General features: G+C 41.5%; 1 protein-coding gene across 2 annotated transcripts in view; it reads right to left on the bottom strand.

Annotated features, from left to right (window-relative positions):
• DNAH11 (dynein axonemal heavy chain 11) overlaps positions 1 to 27,182 on the bottom strand; it is a 352,527-nt gene that overhangs the window by 112,078 nt on the left and 213,267 nt on the right. For both annotated transcript variants that reach the window (XM_086694494.1, XM_086694493.1), the window contains 2 exons: positions 10,990 to 11,151; positions 2,253 to 2,486 (listed from right to left, as the gene is read on the bottom strand). In XM_086694494.1, coding sequence (XP_086550620.1) covers positions 2,253 to 2,486; positions 10,990 to 11,151 — 396 coding nt within the window. The remainder of the gene's footprint in view (positions 1 to 2,252; positions 2,487 to 10,989; positions 11,152 to 27,182) is intronic.

Consider the following 27,182-nt stretch of genomic DNA (forward strand, 5'->3'; position numbering starts at 1 on the left):
CTCTAATGGGGATTTATGGTTTTACTCCAATGAATACACAGTGCTGAGGTTTAGACACATATTTCAAACGGCACGGATATTCACCTCTGTGGAATTAACTTCAGGTAGATCTTTACAGAACACAAGCTTCAACATGAAGACATTCTGCTCCACACACGGCCTTATCTTACATGGTAGGGCTTTCCAAATGCCCACCTAAGAAAGTACGCTTCTTTTCTATAATAAATAGGCTTTTAAAACTCTTAGGGAACTATGAAATATTCCAATCAGTCCTCTGATATTATTGAAAGCATTATACGTACAAACACCTATTGAAAAGAAATCATCAGTAGTCCTTCAATTAAGACTTCACATGTCATCTTCTTAGACTTTCTGCCTGATGTTTCTAGCCAAGGGGGAATAAGGAGACCCAAGCATCCTTAAACTTGGCAGGCACCATCAATAACCAGTCCCTTTCTTTCTTCCTTTCCCCCAACCTCTTCTTTTTCCCTATGGCTGAGATGCTGCCACCATGGACGCCACTCTGCTTTTATCCTCTTTGCTGTGTTTTTTGGGAAGGAGACGCTAAGTGTGGCGGAGGCCATTTTTTTTCCTTAGCCAAGGGCTGCCCCACCAGTACTGACGGTTTAGTTTAGTCAACGCTAGCATTTCCTGGGGCAAAGTCCACAGGTGCAGTTTGGGACATTGCTCAAAGGTACACAGATGCTCTGGGACACACATCTCCTGCACTCATGGTCTCCTAGCTCTATAGGACTCCTAGGAAGGTCTTCACAAAGAGAAAGAGATGGAACTGGAAAGGTAGTAAGAAGAAGGAAAGAGAAAGAAGGCAAAGAGTAAAAGAGTAAGGTAACGTACACAAAAAGAGTAAAAACATTTTTTGAAGGAAAAGGGAAAGATGCACAAATACAGGTATATTCTTTGGCGGGCTTCCCAGCAACTATTCTTACATCACCACATCCTGGAAACTGGCCTGGAAACCTCAGTTGGTTTCTCTTTCCCAGTCGTGGTCCATCTACTCACTATGTACAGATCAGCGCTTCACCGAGAGCCGTTCCTGGTTTACAAGATGAAGGGCACAGAGGCAAGAGACGCTCTGGCCTATGGACATGTGAAGGGTGTGGCCGGACAGGCCTTCAGAGTGAGAGGTGCCACTGCAGGCTTCTCCAACTGGCTTGTGGTTTATTTCTAGCCTGGACATAAACAGGCCATTCAGCACACGTGGGGCGAAAACTGGCCCAATCTCCTGAGAAGCATATGAGTCCGTCCAAGACGACAATACTCTGAAGAAGTCTACTGGAATTCCTGGCCTTGAAGGGACCACCATGGAGAATTTTCCCCTCACCAGCTCCAGAGCCCAAGTGGCTCAGAGAAAGCTGGGCCAGTTTCCAAAGTCTCCACAATTTCTCATTCTAATTCTTTTCTCCCCCAGTCACCAAGTGGCAGCACAGGGAGCTTTAAAATCTCAATACCTGAACTTGAGAGTAATACAGATCTGGGTTCCAACTCCAGCCTCACAGCTTCTGTGGCTGGTTCTGTCTCATCTATGAAATTAGAGCAGCAACACCTACTTCATATACTTGTTTACTTTTCAACAAGGAGATGAGAGGACAGATGGAAAGACCCACACATGGTTAACATGTGTGCTAATTATCTCCTAATTTACTCCTGGAGGTTAAAAGTACCATCCTTCAAGGGAGCAGGCAGATTGAGGATGAAGGCTACAGAGGATACTTTAAACGGAGAGAGATGGAGGCCAAAAGGAGATGAGACACCAGGGTCAGGGGAAGCGGCTCTGCTTAGGGACCTCAATCTGAACAAACCACATCATGTCATAAGACAGGAAATAATGCCTCCCTGGGGGGGGGAGGGGCTTTAGAATCTGAAACCAAAAGGGATCCTACTTCCATTCCAGTGTGACAAAATTCCTAAGTATAAACCCAGGGCACCAAAGCCAGCGAATGTAACAGAGGAGTGAGCTGTGCCTGTTCCTCAACATCTCTTCGCTGCCCTGTCCTGAGTCAGGCCAACAAGGGAAGAGATCTCTCGAAACCAGCATGACAGAATAATTGGCCAATCCCTTTCTAGACTTATGAAAGCATGAACGCTGTTTTTTTGGTGTGTGTCACTAAACTGTGAATTTAAGCAGTAAGCATCTTATATAAACGGGTTGAAATGCCGCATCAAAAGTAAGTGTGCATTTTTTAATTTTAAAAGCACACATTTTACTCAGTAATAACACATCCTAGTCATACCTGAGAGGCTGTGGTTTCCAGCTTTTGGATGCCATTCACCAAGTGCTCTTTCTTCTGGGATACCTCTTTTTGTTTCTTCTTCAACAGATTCTTGAACAGTGATATTTGTTCTAGAAAACTCTTTGGGGTGGTATAGTTGTGTCTTCTCTCATTCTGGTAATACCGGGTACTCATTTCATTCACGCTAGTGTGAACGTGGGCCATGAAGAGGCTAATAGAATCTTTGTCCAGTGCCTGAAAAGATAAACACTGTATTTCATATGCAATTCTCTCAAGTTAAAACAAAAATGTAATAAAAAAAAAAAAGAATCAGCAAAATTATGGAGTATCTTTTCCTAAAAGCCAGAACAAATTATGGCAGGATCTGGAAAAACTTAGTCTTTAAGAGATAGCCACAGGATGAGAGAGATAACAATAAAGCATTCAGCTTTGCCAAGTAGGGCAAAGGATTTTTGTGCCCTCCACATACCAAACCCAAAGCCAACATAGAACACAAACAAAGCTTTTCCCAACTTGCTTTTTATCTATCAAGTATGTGAAAGAAAAAAATGGTGACACTGAGACACAGTACTCTAAAAAGTATTTTTGGTGTTGCTTTCAAACTACACTGTAGCAGTCACACACACACACACACACACACACAGCCCAAACTGACAAATGTGGTTTTTTAAGAACCCATGGGAAAACAAACAGGATGGGAAGGTATAAAACTCATTGCTTCTGAGAGAAAAATGCCATTTATATTTTCATTTGGAAAAAACAACAAAAAAAGAAAACGAATAACTGCTCCTAGAAGATTTACTAGAGAACTCCCCCCCCCCCCCACTATACTATTCTTTCTGTTTTGTCCTCTATGACTTCTGAAGTAGTTAACTTTTTAATTTGTGGAGTCACATCTCCCTCATTTTAATGATTATTTATTGCATTCTGTACAAGATGAACCAGGTTCAATTAATCAAGGGAAGCCTAAAAATCAATTAATATGAATTAAATGAGCTACACCAACTCTTAGGAAAGTCACACATAATTTACCAAAGTGTTGTCAATAATGCTCAGACATCTTTGGGAAAATTGCACACAAGTGGCTGGTGATGCAGTTAAATGTTTCAAACCTGCACCATTAATATTACAACCCGGGTGTGCTAAGAGACAGGCCAGTTCCTGGTGCTGAACAACAACTGCTCCTGGGCGACGTCTAACAGCCTCCCAACATCATGACAAATCCGTGAGTGGGTTTCAAATATGTATATATGGGGTTGCTCTGCCTATCCATCTCACTAAATTAAAATTAATGTTCTGTTTTTTTAAAACCAAAGTCAAATACAGAATGATGCAAACCCTCAATATTCTGCATTCTCCAGTTCTGAGCTATGTGCATGTTACCAAATAGTGGACTCAGAATCTAAACTTATAAGGAAGTTAGAGAACTCCGTATAAATAAGATCCTCTGAGGGATTTTATTTATTTTTTTTTTTTATTTTTTATTTTTTTTATTTTTTTTTAAATTTTTTTTTTTTCAACGTTTATTTATTTGTGGGACAGAGAGAAACAGAGCATGAACGGGGGAGGGGCAGAGAGAGAGGGAGACACAGAATCGGAAACAGGCTCCAGGCTCTGAGCCATCAGCCCAGAGCCCGACGCGGGGCTCGAACTCCCGGACCGCGAGATCGTGACCTGGCTGAAGTCGGACGCTTAACCGACTGCGCCACCCAGGCGCCCCTGAGGGATTTTATTTTTAAAAGGACTTCACTGCAAAATAAACACGGAGAGAAAATTCATCCCTGTCCTATCTTGTTTGAATGAACTAAAAGTGAGCACATGTCTTTTACAGTGTAAATCCTTCCCTGGCCAAGTCCGACCTCCTCACGTGGGGTGCGGGTTGCGGGGGAGGACCTGGCCTCTGCCCAACCATGATCCTTATGAGGAGGCTCCTAGGCTGCCCTGAAAAGCTCTCTCTGACAACAGTTTCATTTGTAAATCTGCGATGGAAGAAGTGGTTTCCGGTAGAGCTGGAAGTGGCCCGAGACAACTTGTCTCAATGGGGCAAAATAACTATTGTTATCGGGCTTAACAAAATGGCACAGCATGGGAGACTTGCAGAGCCAGGGAGCAGCTGGTTGTAATTCACACTGTTTTTCAGAAAACTCTAATCGTTCCAGAACAGACCTCTTTGATGACTGGTCTTCCCTGCATTCTCAATTTGTCACTTTCTCTTATGATAAGGTCAGTAGTGACAGCACTTCCTGACATTAACAGCTGTGGCTTTTAAAAGGGTCATTGTAGAACTACTAATTGCAGTAATTTCATTAGCATAAATTATTTATTCTGCCATTCATTTATCTCCAGTTTTCTTTTTTTTTTTGGGGGGGGGGTGGGGAGTGCAGGGAGGACATGGCTGCCGATGCGGCTGCAGAAAAGGCAATGCAACGCGTATTTTTCGTTTTCAGAGACCCAAGTGAAGAATATCACTCCTGCTACATTTGGCCCCTAATGGAAACCAGCTGATCCCGTTCTCTAGTCATTTAGCAGCCCATCACAGGAAAAGCAAAAACACAAATAAGCAAACTGCCAGTATCAAATGGTTTCTAAAACCAGGGTTTCTCCACTAAGATGCCCTGGAAAACAACGCTGTATCCATCGCATCATCAGATACACACAGGAAACTGCTTTTTCCTCACATTTAGACAGAAGTTTAATTTTTACTCTCTCAGCTGGCTCACTGTGAATGCAGAGATATATCTGCTCCTTGCAGCTACGGTTCTCATGCCGTAGCAGTCACTGCCACACCAAGTACCCCCCACCACCCGACTCTTAGAGCAAATGCCCAGTAGGTCCCTGTTGGTGAAAATGACGTATAGCGCGAGTCAAACGAAAACCAACACCGGAGGCCACGCCAAATCAAATATCCTAAGAATGTTATACCTTCCCCAGACCAGCTGGTCCCAAGATTATACTGGTCTGTACTTTTAAATTCAAGAGCAACTTTCAAGAGCATCGCCTTCAAGGAAAGGGAGGAGAAGGGACAAAAGAGAATGGAGGCGAAAAGGAGGCAACTTTTTTAAGTTAACCTTGGGATCATTTTGTCACATGTGATGTCATTATACCTACCATCCACCATGAAAGTTTTCCTCCGAAGTTATTTCTGTGTTAATTTTTTACAGCTTTATTGAAACATAGGTGAGATACAAAAAAAGTACATAGCTAATATCTGTTATTTTTTTAATGATTCCAAACTGCTGGGTTTTAAAATCTATTGTTTGTACTTTTTAGCTCCTTTGGGGGCAGTTAATAATAGAAACTAATTAGATACTGGGGCTGTAAAATTGGTTTATTAAATAAAATTTAATCATATATAAAACGAGCAGTACTGCATTTGAACACCTCTCCTGAGCTCCTCATGGTGCTGATTCCCTCTGAGAAAAAAGATTCTGGAGGCATCCGGGGACGCCGGTCTCGAATCCTACGACGGGGGTTAGATTTCCAGTTCTGTACAACGAGCCAATGAGGGCACTCCCTGTGCTGCCTCCTGCCCACAAAATCAGAGCTTCGACTTGTGGCACTCCTTTTTAGTCTGCTTTTCTTCCTTTCCCTGGATTCCTTTTTCAGAATAGCCAAACATTTCTGCAATAGTCCAGAGCAGGATTTAAGACTGTGGGGTTCTGGCATCAAAGTGCTGAGGGCGCCCTTACCTGCGGAGTGGTCTTGCGCAATGGCCTGCATCCCCTCACCTGTGCCATGGGGAAGCCCGGGGTCCCTGCTTAGAAGGGTGGTGAGCAGCGGCGGTGGGTACATCTGCCACTGGTGATGGTGACAGGGCACCAGTGTTGGTCCTCCTAAGATTACTTCCACCTGACAGAGCAGCCCCAAGTGTTAAACGCAGCGCCCAACAGTTTTCTAAATCACACACTAGTGTCTCATTTTTTTTGTTTTTTCACTTTGCCTGGCGAATACATTTTGTTGTTTCTTTGGTCGTGTTTTTAAATTTTTATCTCTAATTTTAGGGGCTAATTTCCAAGGCCAAGGGCAAGGCCAGGTCCAGCCTAAGCCAGCAATCTGCAAGGAGAGTTTCTCGGCAAGGCAAAGGTAGTGTCAGTGGCTCCCTAACACAACATGAAAACACAGAAACAACTGAGGACTGTGACGGGGGGTGAGGAGGTCAAACAGGGCCCAGCCAAGCCTCCCAGAGGGAGCAGCCAAGGCAGATGACGTAGCTGGTTGTGGGAAGGCCAGCACTACGGGAAAGCCACAGAACTATAGCTTGGAGGGAGCGATGCTTACCAGCATAACCGGATTCTCGGGCAGCTATAGTAAGTGGACCCCACTTTCCAGGTAGAGGGGATTCCCAAAGTTTCCCTAACTGCAAAAACTCTGGAAAGTGGCATTCTACCAGTTTTTGGAGTTCTGTTCTTAAATCGATTAACGTGCACAGAGAAAGAAATGCATGATGAATAGTTTACTGGTGCGCATGCACAAAGGAGAAGCAGGCTGAAGAACGCGAAAGGATGTTAACAACCACGTGGGCCTTTTCTCATCTGTCTGAATAGAGGCTTAAGCCAGTTAGAGACTTAGGCAGATTCAGGATAATTTTGACTGCCTCTGCTTCTGTCTTCATCTTTTAAAATGACTTCAGTACTCCTCAGGAGGAGATTTTCCCCCAAATTCATTGAATTTCTACTGCACAAGGCTTTCAACTTTTAAATTTGTATTGAACAATCCTCATTTATATTTCAAAGAAAACAAATGTGCTAAAAGTCAGTGAAAAAAATCACTAACATACCTATCACTAACAAAATGCTGTTTGCTACTCTTCGTGCTGTCCCCTACTGTTTTAAAAAGGAACCCAAGAACCAACGAAGAAGCCAGCCTTCACGTATAGCGGTAAAGTAACGTTCCTCTTTGAGCGGACATTTTCCACGATCAGATTGGCAAATGGTAGTAGAATATACCATTCTTCTGTTACCAGACACTGTGACAAGTTCTGAACTGAAGAGGTGGGAGGTGGGTGGAATGAAGTCATTTCGCTGAAAAAGCTGATGGTACTGACCTTACGGAATTATTCAGTTGTATCACGTCAAAAGGAAGGAGAATTTTAACCTGCCAGTCGGCCACTGTGCCCGGAAAGGATGGGCTCCCCTTCATCTTGCTCTGATCTTTCCGAGAATGGAGACCCCTCCGGATGCAAATCTCACTCCTCCTCAGTGACAGTGCTCATCTTTTCATTTCCAGTCAGTAATTTCTGCTTTCCTCAGGCCCAGTTCTCAAGTATGTCTATTATTCACTTTGACTCAAAAACTGACAACAGTACTCATCTTTTAACACCTGTTTCTCCCGCCTTGTTTCTTGACGGTTCCTAACTGTGACCCACGGACTTTTGGGTAAGGACTCCTCCCAAATGCCTCCTCACAGCGTGTGCAACCCGGTCCCCCGGGATACCCAGCGCGTCTTTCCCTCTCTCCCTCCTCGCACCATGTCCTTCCTCATCTGCACTTCCAAACCTGAGGAGTGAGGAGTGTATGTTGACACAAAGCCTGTGGATAAATACCCGGTGATACTTCAGGACCAAACTATTTTGGTTGTCTGACAGCTGTGGTTTAGCTCAATACCAGGTAGCAGGAAAGCAGCACAACCCTTTACTTAGATGCAGGCAGCCGATACCCCTGGGTGCTAAGCATGTACAGACTGAAAAGTCTACGTCAACCCACAAAAAAAACCGGCTTGCCTTTAATGAATCGTTTCTCTGTGGCTGGAGGGGTCACCTTGGATAACTATCATATACTCAGCAAATAAAGTCAATAATTAAGAAGCACCTAAATTATGCTGATACCTTTCGGTCTTAATGATGAAAATCAAAACTAAGAAAATGAGCAAATCAGTGCCCATTCAAAAAACTTAAAAGCTATTTTTGACCTCTGCAGAAAAGGCACCACACATTTTTAGAAGAAGACAGACACGTGCATTCTGAATTATAATTACTGCTCCTAAGCAGCAAATTGGGAAGGTGGCAAAGTTAAACAGGCACACGCAACTGAAATGAAATCATCCAGCTGATCTGTTTTTAGGCATAATTCAGCGCAACAGAAATGGTTAAGTGCTTTTAAAATTCCTCCTTGACAAGCAGCATCCTATAGGAGGCGTCACGATACCACGAGACAGAGCTCAGCACCTGCCAGGAGCCCTCTGCACTTAAAATGATGCAAATCCTGCCTCATCCAGCAGATGTCAATGGTCACTGGCGTATCAGAGCTCCTTCAGCAGTAACTGTTTTTGAAGCGGCTCCTAACCTTGTAGGAGAAGGCTTGCATCATGGGAGCGAGGGCAAGGAACTTAAAAAAAAGCACAGTGCCAAACGTTAAGTTAAACCAAGTTACTAGCTTTGGGTTCCTTCCATTTGGGAAATTAATATTAAGAAATGAAGTGTACTGGTCTTTTCTTTAGCGAACCAGTGTGATAAAATGAAGTGTATAAAACAGAATTTTGCTACCAAGGTACATACTGATTCTCTAATAAATTGGTATTTTTGAACCCTTCTTATAATTATTAGACCGAACAATGCCCTACCTAATTCGAGTAATGCAGTCAGCCTAGCAAGAGCTTGAGATTTTGGTGGGTTAACAAGTGTCACTATTATTTGTCATGTTTGATGGTTTTTCAGGTTTCAAAGTACAAAATATTTCTGGCAGACTTTATCTAGTGCTAGTGCTCATGTCCATTAAATGGGGTTCTTTTGACTCTTCAGGAAAACACTGTAAATGGTGCAAGCAGTGTTGCAGACAAAGTAACCACTCCTGGGAGTGTCTACCATTCCACTTGCCTATTCATGAGAACAAATTTACATAAATTTCCCCAAATGTTCTTACATGTTCTTAGTGCTACGCAAGGCCTCCTGAACAATGGGAAAAAGTGCAAATCACTTAAAAAAATCAAACTACAGGGGTCCCTGCCTGGGTGGTTCAGTGGGTTAAGCATCTGACTCTTGGTTTAGGCTCAGGTCATGAGCTCAGGGTTCATGGGTTCGAGCCTTGTGTCAGGCTCTGTGCTAACAGTATGGAGCCTGTGTGGGATATTCTCTCTCCCTCTCTCTTTGCCCCTCTCCTCACTCACTCTCTCTCAAAATAAATACACTTACAAAAAATCCAACGATACATTACTATTATTCAGTCTTTACCCAGAAAGCCAGTTGCTGTTGTTTTAAAGGTCCAGGTAAGTGCATTCAACATTAAGGGTGAGTGAAGAGACAGGCAACAGAAAACACTTTCTGCATTTGGAAAAAAGAGTGAAACAGAAGAGATCATTTTTTCCATTTATTTACAGAAATGTTTTAAGTGTGAGAAAAGGATAGAGGGAGTATTTGAATGTTATAAAGGCTTTATCATATGCATGTTTTTTTAAAAAATGTTTTCAGTTTATTTTTGAGAGAGGCAGTAAGTGAGTGGAGCAGGGGCAGAGAGAAAGGGGGACAGAGGATCTGAAGTGGCCCCGTGCTGACAGCAGAAAGCCTGATGTGGGGCTCGAACCCACCAACTGTGAGACCATGACCTTGAGCTGAAGGTAGCCGCTCAGCTGACAAAGCCGCCCAAGCGCCCCTGTCATAGGCATGTTTTTGATGCTGTGTGACAGGTCTTCCTTGACACTCCCGGCACTTAAGTAGATTAGCGGACATTTTAGAAAAGGCAATAAACTGTATTACAATAAAGCTATCTACAAAAATAAGAAGCAGTAACACTAGCTGCATACAAATAATTAAATATGTAAATATGTCCAGGTTTGCAACCATCTGGCCATCAAAAGACAGAGAATTCAACAAAATGGGAAAGGGCTCTTTGGAAAAGTGACAGGCTCTTAGGAGTAAGGGAGGCCACAGTGGGATGTGTCTGTTTCTAATAAAGCTTCAAGTGGGAACAGATATCATCTCTTACATAGCCCCGATTCTATTTTTGGTTCTGAGATATTCTAGCCCTACCACTCAGTGGAATCAGAAGACAAGCCTCCATGGGCAATGTTCACAATTACCACCCTTCCAAACTATCTAATCAGAAAGGCACTAGATATCAAAAATTTCTAGAAAGTGTAAATGATACCTTTTTCCCTCTGAATTGGGAAGTACACTTGAAGTGCTTTTTGTTTGTTTTTTAGTTTCATGCAACCATTTAAAAATGTAATAGGATGTGCAAATTTCATTACGGTCAAATGACAAACATAATTTATAAAACATAAACCCCTAAGACAAAGAAACAGATATATATTATCTGACTCAGTGACTACAGAATTCATGGTGCTGATTTTTCACCCATTATTAATGTAATGAGAAAAATCAACAATTAATTGCCTTACTTTGTTAAGATGAAGCATTGCATGACTATGGGTGGCTACTTTTCTGTTTGGGTTTTTATCTGTGTATTTGAAGGATTCATGTTCAGCAAACCCTATTATGATTCAAGGAACAAATGATCCTGGCTTTCTGGTGAGTCAGTCTAAGTAAGAACACACTCATGTGCCATGTGCACACATGTGTGCACAGACCCCTCAACCTGGTACAAAGAGGTCAATCACCATATTCCATAGAACGTAAACTAAGAAAGACAATTTTACCATCTTAAACAAAAGGCTTAACTTTTCTATAGGAGGTGTATTTTGGAAGTTACTTCTTTATTGAGGACTTCTGGTCGGTGAGTGAGTGAATGTGTGTGTGTATGTGTGTGCGTGAGAGACACAGATTCAGAGGTTGACATCGCATTACCTCAATTCCCTTCGTTTCCTCAATGAACCGCCTGCTGACTGAGACCAGAGCTTCCTGCGGCCACGCATGAAACCAGTCAATAGCCGTGCAGTTAAGTATGGCTGGGAACTTCCGAGCTCTCCCTCTTAGCGTGTGACCAACGGGAGAGAAACACAGAATGATCTGTGGACACATGGGGGCAGGGAAGAAAGAGGAGGGTGATGAGTGAGCAAAGAATTACATTGCAATCCTAGACAATGAAAGGAAGGAGCGCAGCCAAGCATGACATTAAACTATGCTAAAGCACTACAGAGTGAAAAGCGACATTAACCTCCTTGCTAATCAAAGAATAAACCTGCCCCCAGTGGCTGCTCCAGCGAATATACAGAAAGCTGCTATGCACTTTCCTTAAAACGGGTCCCTCTCCTTTTAAACATTTTTGGTAAGTATCATTAATAGTGAGAAGTGTATTCTTTTCTGTTACACAAGTAACATTATAGTCACAGAAAAAAAATAAATATCCAAACCAAATCACCAAGATAAAGTAACACCAATACCTTCATCTTCTGTCTCCTTCCATTCTGTAATTCATCAGATTCAATCATACTTTGTAATTTACTTAAAAACAATTTGTATCATATTGAAGGTTTACTTTTTTCCCATTTAAAATAGATATACCCAGTTTCATTCTTCACATTTTTCAAGGAGTAAAAAATTCAGTTTATACATGCTCCTGATGAGACACTTTTAAGTTTCTGGTTTAAATCTAAAGCCCTATTTAGGTATTCAATGATTTAAGAATTAATGTCTATGTGAATACGTTTCCATATTCTCTGTAGTGACAGAGGGATTTGATCTGGCACTAGGGTCTGAGTTTGGCTGGGATCATGGCCACAGCTCAGGGAGGGGGTAGAAAGGACCTCAGGAGTCAGGTGGGTCTGACTGTCCCTTCTGGGCATCTCTGAGTGTGACAGGGCTCCCACATGAGATGCCCCGTGTGAAGGGCTTGGCACAAAGAAGGCGTACAGAGAGCATTTCTTTCAACCACTCCCTCTTCTCCTGAGTTCCTGTGGACCTGAGGCACCAGAGTAGTGATGCCAGCTGGGGTAAGGTCTGAGAATGACAGTCCTGGTTTCCTCTTCTCCGGAAATGGTATGGACTTGATAGAAAACAAAGCTTACAGCTCGCTCAACACAATATCTAACACTCTGAGGTCAAGCAACTAATGCAATCATTTTTCAAATGATAGGATTTTTTTGGTAGAGCATTTCAAAAATTCACATCACAAAAATCTCCAGCATACAGGAAGCCATACAGTATCTTACTTAATGGGTGCCTTTACTATGTTTATTTTACATACTGTGGCTCTTGAAAAACTCACGACGGATAACTTCTGGTATGTAAAACGTTTAACAATGCATAAGCTGGCTGATCATTTATTCATTATACACAAGAGCCTAGTTACAAATGAAGTAACTGCTCTAATACTGCGTGTGCTGAGTGAATGGGACTTCAGTTACAATGCATAATTTTCACTTATGTCACCATTCTTAGGTTTCTCCTACCTGCCGTCTTTTTTCCCCATACTTGAACATCTAGGACACAAAGAAATATTCGATTTCCACACCCAACTTATCTCTTATTCCTGGCAATTTTAGGAATATAACAGTTATAGCAAAGGCAAAGGAAAAACAAAGGCTCCTTTGAGATCTGAAATATCTCCATCCCTTTTACACACTTACTGAATTTCTCTTGTTATGGGTGTATTACCAGGTCTTCACAGTTTGTGACAAAACAAAGTACTGGAACCCTGTGTGCTCAGTCTCGGGAAAAAATATTTTGAGTTAATATAATGATATACCTTCATTATTTATTGAAAGATAATAGAGAATCCTCATTTAAAGAATTATTTTTCTTTTCAACAATTTTACAACTGAAGACATTTTTCCCTATGCTATTTATTATGGCTGAAATAAGGATCTCCATAACACCAGCTACGTTTTACATGGAAGGTGGTTGGCAGGACATCAATGCTTCTCAAAAGGATTGTTAGGAGCTGGTTAGAAAGGCAAATTCTTGGACCCATTCTGTACCTAAGGAATTAGACTCTGGATGGGCTTTGGCAAGCTGTTTTCAACAAGGCCCCCAGGTGACTCCGACACCTGCAGGTATAACCTAATAGTTTAAACATTTCTAAGGGAATATTTAAATAAAATGCTTACATTTTCAGTGCTTTTGCAATTGGTAAAACACATGGAATATAAGTATGCCTCTGTCTGGATACAGAGAATTTTAAATAAATTAGATAATCATGAGTAAGCTAAATTCTACCATCTGAAACAAACCTTGGGAACTAATTTACAGAAATATGCTTGGTTATCAGTGCTTTTGAAGAAGGGAAAGGGCAGTACCACACCAACCTCGGGCACTGTAGCTGTTGACACAATTCATTACCCAGTCACTTCTAGTTTTGCGAGAAATATAGCACAGAATCCCTCCTGCTCTCCAGCTTTCGTGGGTAGTAGTCCCGTGTGAGAGGTGTCCACAAGTCCCTGCTCATGTCTGGAAACTGGCGGTTGTTCTATTCTTTTCTAAAATGGTCTCCACGTGTTTCAATTATGAGCATGGAATGGAGGTCAACTCTGCCAGCTGCTCATATGGGATGTGACTATGGGCACGTTTCTTAATCGTGCTGTATTGTCCTCATCTCCAAAAAAGGAGAAATCACAGTTACCTCCCAGGGGCACCAGGAAAACATACCGATATTTATCAAAGTCTTCCTCACAGTTGCTCAAGCATGAATGGGGCTCCATAAACTCCATGCTGTGCTACTTTTTCTTTTCATTTTATTTTTTTCAATATATGAAGTTTGTCAAATTGGTTTCCATACAACACCCAGTGTTCATCCAAAAGGTGCCCTCCTCAATACCCATCACCCACCCTTCCCTCCCTCCCAACCCCATCAACCCTCAGTTTGTTCTCAGTTTTTAATAGATAATGCTTTGGCTTATGCCAAAATGCTTATGCTTTGGCTCTCTTCCACTCTAGCCTCTTTTTTTTTTTTTTTTCCTTCCCCTCCCCCATGGGTTTCTGTTAAGTTTCTCAGGATCCACATAAGAGTGAAACCATATGGTATCTGTCTTTCTCTGTATGGCTTGTTTCACTTAGCATCACACTCTCCAGTTCCATCCACGTTGCTACAAAGGGCCATATTACATTCTTTCTCATCGCCACGTAGTACTCCATTGTGTATATAAACCACAATTTCTCCATTCATCAGTTGATGGACACTTAGGCTCTTTCCATAATTTGGCTATTGTTGAGAGTGCTGCTGTAAACATTGGGGTACAAGTGCCCCTATGCATCAGTACTCCTGTATCCCTTGGGTAAATTCCTAGCAGTGCTATTGCTGGGTCATAGGGTAGGTCTATTTTTAATTTTCTGAAGAACCTCCACACTGTTTTCCAGAGTGGCTGCTCCAATTTGCATTCCCACCAACAGTGCAAGAGGGTTCCCGTTTCTCCACATCCTCTCCAGCATCTATAGTCTCCTGATTTTTTCATTTTGGCCACTCTGACTGGCGTGAGGTGATATCTGAGGGTGGTTTTGATTTGTATTTCCCTGATGAGGAGCGACGTTGAGCATCTTTTCATGTGCCTGTTGGCCATCCGGATGTCTTCTTTAGAGAAGTGTCTATTCATGTTTTCTGCTCATTTCTTCACTGGGTTATTTGTTTTTCGGGTGTGGAGTTGGGTGAGCTCTTTATAGATTTTGGATACTAGCCCTTTGTCCCATATGTCATTTGCAAATATCTTTTCCCATTCTGTTGGTTGCCTTTTAGTTTTGTTGGTTGTTTCCTTTGCTGTGCAGAAGCTTTTTATCTTCATAAGGTCCCAGTAGTTCATTTTTGCTTTTAATTCCCTTGCCTTTGGGGACGTGTCAAGTAAGAGATTGCTACGGCTGAGGTCAGAGAGGTCTTTTCCTGCTTTCTCCTCTAAGGTTTTGATGCTTTCCTGTCTCACATTCAGGTCCTTTATCCATTTTGAGTTTATTTTTGTGAATGGTGTGAGAAAGTGGTCTAGTTTCAATCTTCTGTATGTTGCTGTCCAGTTCTCCCAGCACCATCTGTTAAAGACACTTTTTCCATTGGATATTCTTTCCTGCTTTGTCAAAGATTAGTTGGCCATACATTTGCGGGTCTAGTTCTGGGGTTTCTATTCTATTCCATTGGTCTATGTGTCTGTTTTTGTGCCAATACCATGCTGTCTTGATGATGACAGCTTTGTAGTAGAGGCTAAAGTCTGGGATTGTGATGCCTCCTGCTTTGGTCTTCTTCTTCAAAATTACTTTGGCTATTCGGGGTCTTTTGTGGTTCCATATGAATTTTAGGATTGCTTGTTCTAGTTTCGAGAAGAATGCTGGTGCAATTTTGATTGGGATTGCATTGAATGTGTAGATAGCTTTGGGTAGTATTGACATTTTGACAATATTTATTCTTCCAATCCATGACATGCTGTGCTACTTAAAAAAAAGAAATACTCTCCACACCTTTACAGGTAAGGTGGAATCAACTCGAGTTATTGCCTCAAGGTACATTACTATGGCGGGGGGAGGGGGGAGTCATCCTGATAATTTTCCCATTATATTTCCCTTAATTTCCTGAGATTAATACAGCAAAGGGTTTTTAAGTAATAAAAACACAGATAAGTGAAAACAGGGTGTTAGCTCATCTATAATTCACTTTTTGGGGTTTACTGAGGTATAAGTGACAAAATTCTAAGACACTGAAAGTGCAAAGTGTGACAATTTTATACACATAGACATGGTCAAAGGATTCCCCCAATTGAGTCAATTAGCACAACCATCACCCCATATTTTTATCTTTTGTGGTCAGTGTTGTTGAGAACATTTAAGTTCTACTCTCTTAGTAAATTTAAATGACACAACGTGGTGCTTTCAACTGTAGTTACCATATTACGTGTTAGGTACTGAGATCTTATTCATCTAATAATTGAAACCTTATGCCCTTTTACCAATTGCTCCTTATTTCCCGTACCCATTGGCAATATTCTGCATGTAAGTGATACCATGCAGTCTTTCTGTTCCTCTGCCTGGCTTATTTCACTTAGCGCATGCCTTCAAGTTTAATCCACGTTGTCGCAAATGACAGGATGTCCATTTTCCTGAAAATTCTATTTGTGTCCGGGTGTGTGCATATCTCACATTTCTTGATCCATTTGTCCACTGACGGACACTTAGGTTACTTCTATACCTTGGCTATTGTTAATAATGCCGCTGTTAACATAGAAGTACAGGTATCTCTTTAAGATAATGGTTTTGATTCCTTTAGCTATATTAGAAGTGGGATTTCTAGATCATATAGTACTACTATTTTTAAGTTTAAAAATTTTTTTACATTTATTTACTTCTGAGACACAGAGACAGAGCACAAGTGGGGGAGGGGCACAGAGAGAAAGAGACACAGGATCCGAAGCAGGTTCCAGGCTCTGAGCGATCTGCACAGAGGCAGACACGGGGCTCGAACCCACAAACTGTGAGATCATGACCTGAGCCGAAGTCGGATGCTCACTGAGCCACCCAGGTGCCCCAATCTACTATTTTAATTTCCTGAGCAATCTCCTTACTGTTTTCCATAGTGGCCGTACCAGTTTACGTTCCTGCCAACAGTGTATGCATCATCACCAGCAATTGTGACTTCTCATGTTTCTGTTAACAGCCATTCTACGAGGTGTGAGGTGAAACTATTTACTATTTAAATAGTTGGCAGAATTCACCAATGAAGCCATCTGGTTGTATATAACTTACCTTTGAAAAAACTTCAATCCAGTATGATACGCATGTGGATACTCATTTTATGTATTTGGGCCACTGGTTAGTATCTAATGTAGTCCAATGCAAGCTATCGAGGCTAGGGATGCAGAAGCAACATTTCACATGAGGGAAACCCACACTGCAAAGTCAGCTACCTGAACTCTCAGCTAAGTCCTTTCATCAACGTAAATGGTTGATTAGCTGACATCATGAATACTGGATTTGATTTTATTTATTTGAGAGAGTGAGCGTGCACGTGAGTGCAGGGGAGAGGCAGAGAGAGAAAGAGTCCCAAGCAGGGTCTTCGGTGACAGCACGGAGCCTGAGGCAGGGCTCAAACTCACAAACCATGAGATCATGACCTGAGCTGATATTAACAGCTGGATGCTCAAAAAAAAAAAAAAAAAAAAAAAAAAAAAAGAGTCAGGTATTTAACAGACTGAGCCACCCAGGTAGGTACCATTGGAGTTGATTGTTTTACTGATGAAATGAGTAGTATTCAAGATATCTGAGGAAAATAAAAATATGATACTTCCATCTCCACTGCTGTACGAACAAAAGAGGAAAATCGAGATACTGAAGTATTCCAGCAATTATACTACTGGCTTTTTGGACTGTGATTTTGACCAGTCCTATGGTAAACAGTTTACAGAAAGATTCTTTTTATGCGATTCCAGCTGAATCCTACCATGAGAATATTGCCCCAACTGCCCCTGAAGAATCCTTCTAGTAAAAGCTATTCAGTTTCCTAAAAGAAAAGAGCTAAGACTGCAATAAGTTTACAGAGCTGGTTTTTAAAACTTTAAGACCTGTTTTAAGTTATGTGCTACGCATAAACTCTATGTGTACCTGAGGTCAGTCTGAGACTTCCTTTCCTTAAAACACACCTTGAGTTGGGATAGTGGGGGACAAGAGCCCCCCACCCTGGAACAGGTGTCATGTACCTGTAAGTACTGAAGGTCACTGAAATATATACCTCCTCCCAAAGAGTCCCTGACAACGCAAATGACCAAACCGGCTGAAGTTAGTTCCCAGCAGTGGACTGAAAGAAAAGTCACCTAGTCAACTAAGAAAATGAAGTCAAAAATGCCTCAGACAGCTGTGTTCTTTTCTAAAAGCAAATTCCCACAAGTAAAAAGCAAACCCTGAAATCACCATCTACGTATTTCCTACAGCTCTAACATTTGGACGTCAGGAACTTGCTTTTGGAATCCATACCATAGAATTTTCTATCCCTTTCTTCCCCCTACACAGGTGTTATGACTCATTTGCAATAACCCATTTTCCATTGTGCTTTGTAATACGTTTCAATTTCTTTTGGGTAAGATCTCATCGTAAGTACATACTTATTTGTATATCACTAACAGGACTCAGTCCATTTCCTCTTGTAATGGAAATCTGAATTGCTACCGTCACTCTGCATTTTTTTTCTAGTTGATATACTGTCAGATAGAAGTAACCCTCCCACATATTTACTTCAGAAGCTTCTATCCATAACTTATGTTTGCATTTATCCTCAAAAGTCTAAGCATTTTTCAAAAATGATAAGATCTGAATCTTACTGAGAAAATTCTCTTAGGAACGGAAGTTTAGCATACAAACTCTTCCCTTGTTTGAATGTTTCAGTACCATTTTATCATCCTTATATTATCCCTCTATCAGCCCCTATCCAATAACCTTTTAATTTCAATTACCTTCACGAAATCCAAAAGCATCTTCAACATACACACATGCAATACATTTTTATGCTTTGTTTTCTTTTTAGATAACACACAGTGAAATCATTCGCACACCCTTTTACTTGTGACTATTGGTCAGTGCCAATTTTTATAAGAGGTAGTATCTTACACTGGGAAATTTTACTTCTTTTTTTTCAAAAAACAAAACTCTTCAATTCAGAAACAAATTGTACGTGGAATCTCAATAAAGAGCAAGGAGCGGGGCCCCTGGGTGGCTCAGTGGGTTAAGCGTCCGACTTCAGCTTAGGTCATGATCTCGCCGTTTGTGGGTTCGAGGCCCATGTCAGGCTCTGTGCTGACAGCTCAGAGCCTGGAGCCTGTTTTAGATTCTGTGTCTCCCTCTCTCTCTGCCTCCCCTGCTCGTGCTATGTCTCTCTCTCTCTCTCTCTCTCAAAAAATAAATAAACATTAAGAAAAGTTAAAGAAGGAAAGAGCAAGGAGCAAATCCATTCCTGGGGAGTGAAGACAGTAGGCGGTCTATGCCCTACTATATACTATCTACCCCCTACTATGTATTCCCATGTGCAGGAGGAGCGTATTCACTCATCACAGCTGCCCTACTTGATGCCAGGACCTGAAATGCCCACACACTACTTTGCAGACCAGTAGGCAGCCCCCACAGCCTCGTATAACAGTGTTCTGTTTTTTTTTTTTTTTCAAACAGGCAATCGGATGCCTAATTATCTACTGATTGGACCCATATTTGAACCACATCATGCAGTTTGTGGCTTATGGTCTGTGCTGCTCTGCTAGAATGGCCGACGGTGTTTCTGTTGACACTGGGTGCTGAGTGCACACACACGTGCAGGTGTAGGAACAAACCTCGTATTGTGCTGGCAAACCCCACACCCAAAGGTAAGCAGAATGTTTTGGAAAACATCAACATGTTCTTCAAAATGCAAAGTTCATTGAATTTAAATGGGTAAGTCCTTCTGTCTTGGATTAAGCCCTTCACTTAACGCCAAGTTCAAAATTTCTTTTATAATATGGCAGATGATGTCTACTCCTTCTTTGAGATACTTTCCAACCCTTTATCCCCCTCCGTGAAACTTTTCTTGTCCTGCATTTTGTTGTCTTATATGCCCCGTACCTCTCGCGCACAGAGTTGTAACTGCATACTTGGTTTCTGTGATTTGGGGGTTCGTGCCTGCCTTTCCGATGACAGTGGGCAGGTGCTGGCAGATGCCCAGGGACCAGCACATCACAGGCACTCAGCCAATACTTGCTGAGGCCCCACAGACAGATGAAGGAGTCAACAGAAGGCAATGTGAAAAACTCTTCTGAGCAAAAATGAAATTTTGGTATCTGCATCCTAATTTCTTCTGAAGCTTTGCTGTTTTAGGAAATTTCAAGGAAAGTGAATCTCAGAAAATACAAGGTCACACTTCCATCTCTTTCTGAAGTTCTTTTCAATCTTCTTATGTAAACCGTATCAACAACACAAGGGCAGGAGTTAGGCTCCTCTATTCAGAAGGGTGTGGTCCTGATCAGGAAAACACCGTTTGCAGGGCAGAGACGGGCAGAGCCTGGGCTCAGCACTGGGCAAGCTAGCTGTCAGACTGGGTGCTGCTCTCCATCAGCGCAAGTGTCAGAATGAGGGGCAGGAGGGATAGAAGACAGCACTTCGCAATGATAAAACCACCCTAGGTTGTCATCCCCATGAAGGAAAGGAAGCTGGGTGCTCTGCCTGTAAACCACATGAAGATCTAAAGAGATGAAACTTTACCGTCGTGTAAGGCTAAGGTTTTGCAACACCTTATTTTCTACTGGACAGGTGAGTATTTGAGCTTTTTATACAAGATCACAGACACCTCATGACAATTACTTGTGTGAATAGGCAGTCTTGTGGTTTATGCTATGAGCTTCTGTGTTAATCTGCAGCTTTAATGGCCGTGTTGCTTAACATCTCTGTTGAGACTGTCGGGCTCCCTAGACATGTTGCAGTGCGAGCCAAGAGCACATCGCCCACAGTATCTGTTGCCAAAGCCAACATATGAATTGAACTCTATTCTACTCGAGGAGGGAGAAGGAACAGGAACAACAAGAAAAGCTCCACTGGAACCTGAAGAAAAATACTATGAAACCAAGAAAAATTTAAAAGCATCCAGCAGATTTAAAGGAAGATAATTCCACTGGAGTAGATAAGAACCTGGAAAAAAAAAAGTGGGGGGGGGGGACAAAAACTCATTTCACACTGTCCAAAGTCTAGAAGGAACATTATAAAAACCCATAGTAAGATTGGGGCACTTGGGTGGCTCAGTCGGTTAAGTGTCTGACTTTGGCTCGGGTCATGATCTTGTGGCTTGTGGGTTCGAGCCCTGCACTGGGCTCTGTGCTGACAGAACAGAGCATGGAGCCTGCTTCAGATTCTGTATCTCCCTCTCTCTCTGCCTGTCCCTTGTTTGTACTCTGTCTTTCTCTCTCTGTCAAAAATAAACAAACATTAAGAAAAATTTTTTAAACCCATAATAAAAGAATAGGCCAAGACAAAGGGACAGGATAAAACAAGGGGATTTACGAAAGAACATATATGATACAACACCTCTTCCTAAAAATGTTAAAAATCTCTTAAGCCTACATTTAATCCAATGCTTAATGACAGAAAGCTAAAGGCATTCCCATTAAAATAAAAAATAAGCCAAAGATGCTGTCATCACTTAAAAGCTTTAAATGGTGTGCAAAAATTATGGATATTGTAATACACAGAAAAGAGGTAATTATTAGAAAGAAGGACTAGGGTACCTGGGTGGTTCCAGTGGTTGAGTGTCCGACTCTTGATTTGGGCCCAGGTCATGATCCCAGCGTTGTGGGATCGAGCCCCACATGGGGATATGCTCTGAGTAGGGAGACTAGTTAAGAGGCAGTCTCTCTCCTTCTCCTCCCCCGCCCCCCGGCCTCTCCCTGCTTATGCTCTCTCTCTCTCTCTCTCTCTAAAATAAATAGAAAGTAGGAGTAAAAATTCAAAGGTGATGGAACTGTCCTCTCAGCAAACTTTTTTTTTTTTTTAATTTTTTTTTTTCAACGTTTTTTTATTTTTATTTTTGGGACAGAGAGAGACAGAGCATGAACGGGGGAGGGGCAGAGAGAGAGGGAGACACAGAATCGGAAACAGGCTCCAGGCTCTGAGCCATCAGCCCAGAGCCCGACGCGGGGCTCGAACTCACGGACCGCGAGATCGTGACCTGGCTGAAGTCGGACGCTTAACCGACTGCGCCACCCAGGCGCCCCTTAGCAAACTCTTAAGTACAAAACATAAAACCTACTGGGGCGTTCAACGAACTGGCTGGTAAAACAAACAAATAAATATCCATCCATCCATCCATCCATCCATCTATCCATCCATCCATCCATCCCTTCCTCCCTCCAATGGCATTCTTATCTGCCCACCACAATATGTTAGAAAATTTGGCAAGAGAAAAAATACTATAAAATATTGAGAAAGAACTTAAGAAATGTGTAAAACATACAAAGATAGCAGCAGCTTTACTGAAAGTCAATGAAGATCTTTTGACTAAATGACAAGATGTGCTACATTCCCAGAGAAGATCATTATGAAGATACTTACTCCTCCCACATTCATTAACAAAACTTAGGCAGCTCTAGTAATTCCTAACAAGGTGAATGGAGCTTAACCAAGTGAGTCTCAAGTTCGTATGCAATAAAAAAGGGTAAGTGACGTCAAACGACATTTTTGACGTCAAACGTCAAACGACATTTTTAAGAAGACAACATTCGCAATTCACACTATTGGGGAATAAAACATAAGTTTTTAAGTATACAGAAAAACAGTGTGAATGAATGGAAACATTAATATTGCAGATGTATCCATCACCCTCAAATTAGCCTATAGGTTCTCATAGGGTTTTCTAAAATGCTAAGCTGATTCCACAGTTCATCTGGTGAAGGTACAAATAGCTAAGTAAATGTAGAAAAGGAAGAAGATATTGCTCTACCAGATTCCAGAATATAACACAGAGCTACAATAAGCAAAGCAGTGTGATATTAAAAGAAATTAAAAAAAATTTTTTAATGCTTATTTATTTTTTGAGCGAGAGAGAGGCAGACTCTCCTGGGGGAGGAGCAGAAGAGGGAGAGAATCAGAAGCAGGCTCCAGGCTATGAGCTGTCAGCACAGAGCCTGATGCAGGGCACGAACCCATGGACCATGAGATCATGAAGTCAGATGCTTAACCAACTGAGTCACCCAGGCGAAGCCCCCCCAAAATTTTTTTTAACATTTATTTTTGAGAGAGAAAGAAAGTGTGAGTTGGGGAAGGAGAGAGAGGGAGACACAGAATGTGAAGCAGGCTCCAGGCTCTGAACTGTCACCAGAGAGCTCAATGTGGGGCTCAAACTCACGAAACTCCAGATCATGACTTGAGCAGAAGTCAGATATTTAACTGACTGAGCCACTCAGGTACCCCAGTGGTGTGATAATGATGTAAGCAGGGATGAACAGATTCATGGAACATAACAGAGTTGAAAAACAGAATACCACATATTTAAACATTTAGTATATGAGGACAGCTAGCATTTCAAATCAGTGATGAAAGATTACATAATTAATGGTGTTTACAGAATTTAGGGATGGTGAGAGTAGAAAAGTCACCTGTATGGTACACAGCAATCCAGGGTTAACCATTAAAAGTATTTTAAGTCAATTTAAATAGAATTCAGAAGAATATTTTCACAACTATGAAGTATGGAAATGCTTTCTCAAAAAGCCTTAACACACAAAATCATGTAAGAAAAATTAGACATTTTTTAACAATATAAAGCAGAAGTCATCGTAAACAAAGGCAGGATTACGATGAACTTGCAGAATCACTGGCAACATGTAAAGTAGGTGAGAACATTATGGACATCTGAATATTATCCAGATATGGAAAGAATTCCTATAAATCAATAAAACTGTAACAAACCATTAGGAAATTTGGTAAAGGATATACTTGAATAAAGGTGTTAAACAAATAGGTATCTAGAATAAAGTATGTTTGAGTGAAGTATTTCACCCCATACGCCCAATTCTTGGAATCATTTCTTTTCTATGGGAGCCTTCTAATAAAAAAAGGCAAAAAGGAATGTAAGGAAATAGTGACAGACGTGAAAAAACCATCAGTTCTGAATATGTACTTTCCATGTGTTTATACACATACAGAAAACTGGAAGGAGATATACCAATATGCATTCAGTAGTCATCTCCAAGCAACATAATTTAGCCCAATTTTTTTCTTCATATGGTTCTGTATTTTTTAATTCTCTACAATGAACACCTATTCGTATATTATCAGAAATGACTGTCTCATTGTCTAAAAATACAAATCACATAAGTGTATGTATACAAAGACACACACACACATCCCTCAATAGACAGATATGTAACAAGACAGGTATCCAGAGTCTCAGGAAACAATGACGGGCTCTTATAGACCTTAAGTGCCCCCTTCCCTATGGCATCAGATGGCTGAGAAGGAAGACAAGAAAGAAAAGTTTTTGGGCTGACTAAAGTCAATGGTAGAGAAGATGAGCATACTATACTCTAGTTGCAAGATGAGAATTATGTGTGAAAAGATGCAAACAGGGCGCCTGAATGGCTCTGTCATTTGAGCATCTGACTTCTGCTCAGGTCGTGATCTCACGGTTTCTGAGTTAGAGCCTCATGTTGGGTTCTGCACTGACAGTGCGGAGGCCACTTGGGATTTTGTCTCCCTCTCTCTCTGTGCCTCCTCTTTCTAACTGTCTCTCAAAAATAAACAAACATTTGGGGTGCCTGGGTGGCGCAGTCGGTTAAGCATCCGACTTCAGCCAGGTCACGATCTCGCGGTCCATGAGTTCGAGCCCCGCGTCGGGCTCTGAGCTGATGGCTCAGAGCCTGGAGCCTGTTTCCGATTCTGTGTCTCCCTCTCTCTCTGCCCCTCCCCCGTTCACGCTCTGTCTCTCTCTGTCCCAAAAATAAATAAACGTTGAAAAAAAAATTAAAAAAAAAATAAACATTTTTAAAAAATTAACAAGAAAATATGTACATATACAAACATGAAGGAGAGAAAGCATTTGGCATTTACTCATTGGCTTATTTCAGGCAATCCAAGTACTCACATCTGATAGTCATTAATGGGAAGTGCCCTGCAGATTGAGAAGTCACATCTTGCATGCCAACAGGTTCTCGCTGCCCTTGCACTCCAAATGGGTACTGGCTTTGGGTGGTGAGCATGGGTAATGGGGTGGCAACTTCATGTCATTTAGCTTGACCTGCCAGGTGTGCTCACCAACCCTGTAACACATTTAGCTTCCCAGGTCGCCCCGGTAGGAACGTAAGCAAGGCAAGTATCAGCTCATTGGGAATTCTGAGTCGTTAGCACATGCTGGCGAGAATCACAACATATGAAACTGACACATGGCAAGCCACAACTCTTAAAAATCCAAGGATGTGAGGGTAGTATTTATGAAGAGAGAGAAGCTAAAAGGTGACCCATTTTTATGCCATATTATTTGTCCCCCAGGGTAAGATGCTCATCACTATTCCTCTTGATGCAGCAAATGGAGTGACAAGGTCACAAGGACAGGAGTATTTGAGGGAGACATCCTATTCTTCCTTAGCATTAAAACACAAACTCTCTTCTTCATTTCAGTAGAAAAGAGACAGATTATTCAAGTAGGAATCCTGTGGCAATAAGGGAAAAATGGTCCATATCTAACACCAAAATAAATTCTAGCTCGGGGTGAGGTCAACAGTGAAGAAGGGCCTCTGAAAAGAGGTGAACATAAAACTGGTCTCGGCTTTGGGAAGGCCTCCTGAAGTGGAGTGAAAGGAAACAGGTGAAGGGAAAGATGAATTTAAAACGTAAAAATGTTAAAACTTCGATACATCAATCTGTACTGTACAAGTGTTAGTAAGTTCACGGAGCAAAACCATATAATTATCTCAGCAGATGCTGAAAAGGAACTTAATAGATACTTCCTTGACAAGATATATATTCTGAATCAAAAGCCAACAAAAGACTTAATAGTGAAACATGAGAAATGTCCTTATTAACGTAAAAACCAAGACAAAGTTTCCACTACCATCATAATTATTTAACGTTCAGTAAATTTAATAATGCAATGAGGGAGAAAAGCAGATAAACAGAATATTAAGAGACAAAATATTACCTGCAGGCTATGTGATATCAACCAGCTATCAGAAACTACCAGAGAGGCTGGTTATAAAAATAGCAGGTTATAAAATTTAAAAATCAATAGCTCTCCTATATACAGACAATGTGCCATCAGAAAACCATGTGAAAGAAATATTCCCTCTACAAAAAACTTTATATAATATTTAACTCTCCCTAATATAAAATAAGCAGTCAGCACAATTACAATCAAAATGAAAATGGAATGTGTTTAGAATGTGACAAAATGATTCTGTTGTTTTTCCAGACATAGAGACATGTGAGAGCAAAGAAAAAGTAAACATGAATGGGGAGATATTAGATATAAAAATGTGTAATAAAACCTTAATGATTTACACAGTACAAGGCTAGGATCAGTAATACAGAGACTTATCAAGAGAACAGGGGCACCTGGGTGGCTCAGTCTGTTAAACATTCCAACCCTTGATTTCAGCTCAGGTCATGATCTTACAGCTCATGAGTTCGAGCTCCACATAGGGCTCTGTGAGGACAGCGTGGAGCCTGCTTGGAATTCTCTGTCTCACTCTCTCTCTCTGCCCCTCCCCTGTTTTCTCTTTCAAAATAAACAAACATTAAAAAAACAAAAGTTAAAAAAAATAAAGGATCTAAAATTTTTTTTTTTTTTTTTCAACGTTTATTTTATTTTTGGGACAGAGAGAGACAGAGCATGAACGGGGGAGGGGCAGAGAGAGAGGGAGACACAGAATCGGAAACAGGCTCCAGGCTCTGAGCCATCAGCCCAGAGCCCGACGCGGGGCTCGAACTCCCGGACCGCGAGATCGTGACCTGGCTGAAGTCGGACGCTTAACCGACTGCGCCACCCAGGCGCCCCAAAAAAAATAAAGGATCTAGAAATAGACTCGATACGACATATAATAAGGATATTACCTTAAATCGTATTACTTTAAATCAGTAAGGAAGGAATACATGATGTTAAGAGAAAAATGTATCTTTCTGGAAAAAAACATAACCTGAAACATCTCAGCTCACTCTTTACCATTTATGGTAATAAATATATTTTAGATGTAGTAAAGCTTTTTTTAAAAATAAGTTTATTTCTTTTGAGGGATAGCACATGCATGCATTCAAGTGCTGGAGGGGCAGGGAGAGGGAGAGAGAGAATCCCAAGCAGGCCTGGAGCTGTCACTGCAGAGCCTGACATGGGGTTTGAACCCATGAACTGTGAGATCATGACCTGAGTTGAAATCAAGAGCTGGACACCCAACCGAACTGAACCATCCAGGCACCCCCCGCCCCCCACCCCTAGATATAGCAAAGTTTTAAACATAAAACATAAAGGTATTGGAATGATGGAATCTGCTGTTATTCCAAAATCCACTTCTAATTTTATCCATAAAGGCCATGTGACAAGATCAAAAATTCACTTCCCCAGACTCCCTGGTAGGTAGAAATGGCAGGTGACACACTTGTGACCACTAAGACGTCAGCATAGGGTCTTGGGGGGAAGCCTT

The sequence above is a fragment of the Puma concolor genome, chromosome A2 (assembly GCF_028749965.1).
Source record: "Puma concolor isolate L17-30 chromosome A2, mPumCon1.1.hap2, whole genome shotgun sequence".
Taxonomy (NCBI): domain Eukaryota; kingdom Metazoa; phylum Chordata; class Mammalia; order Carnivora; family Felidae; genus Puma; species Puma concolor.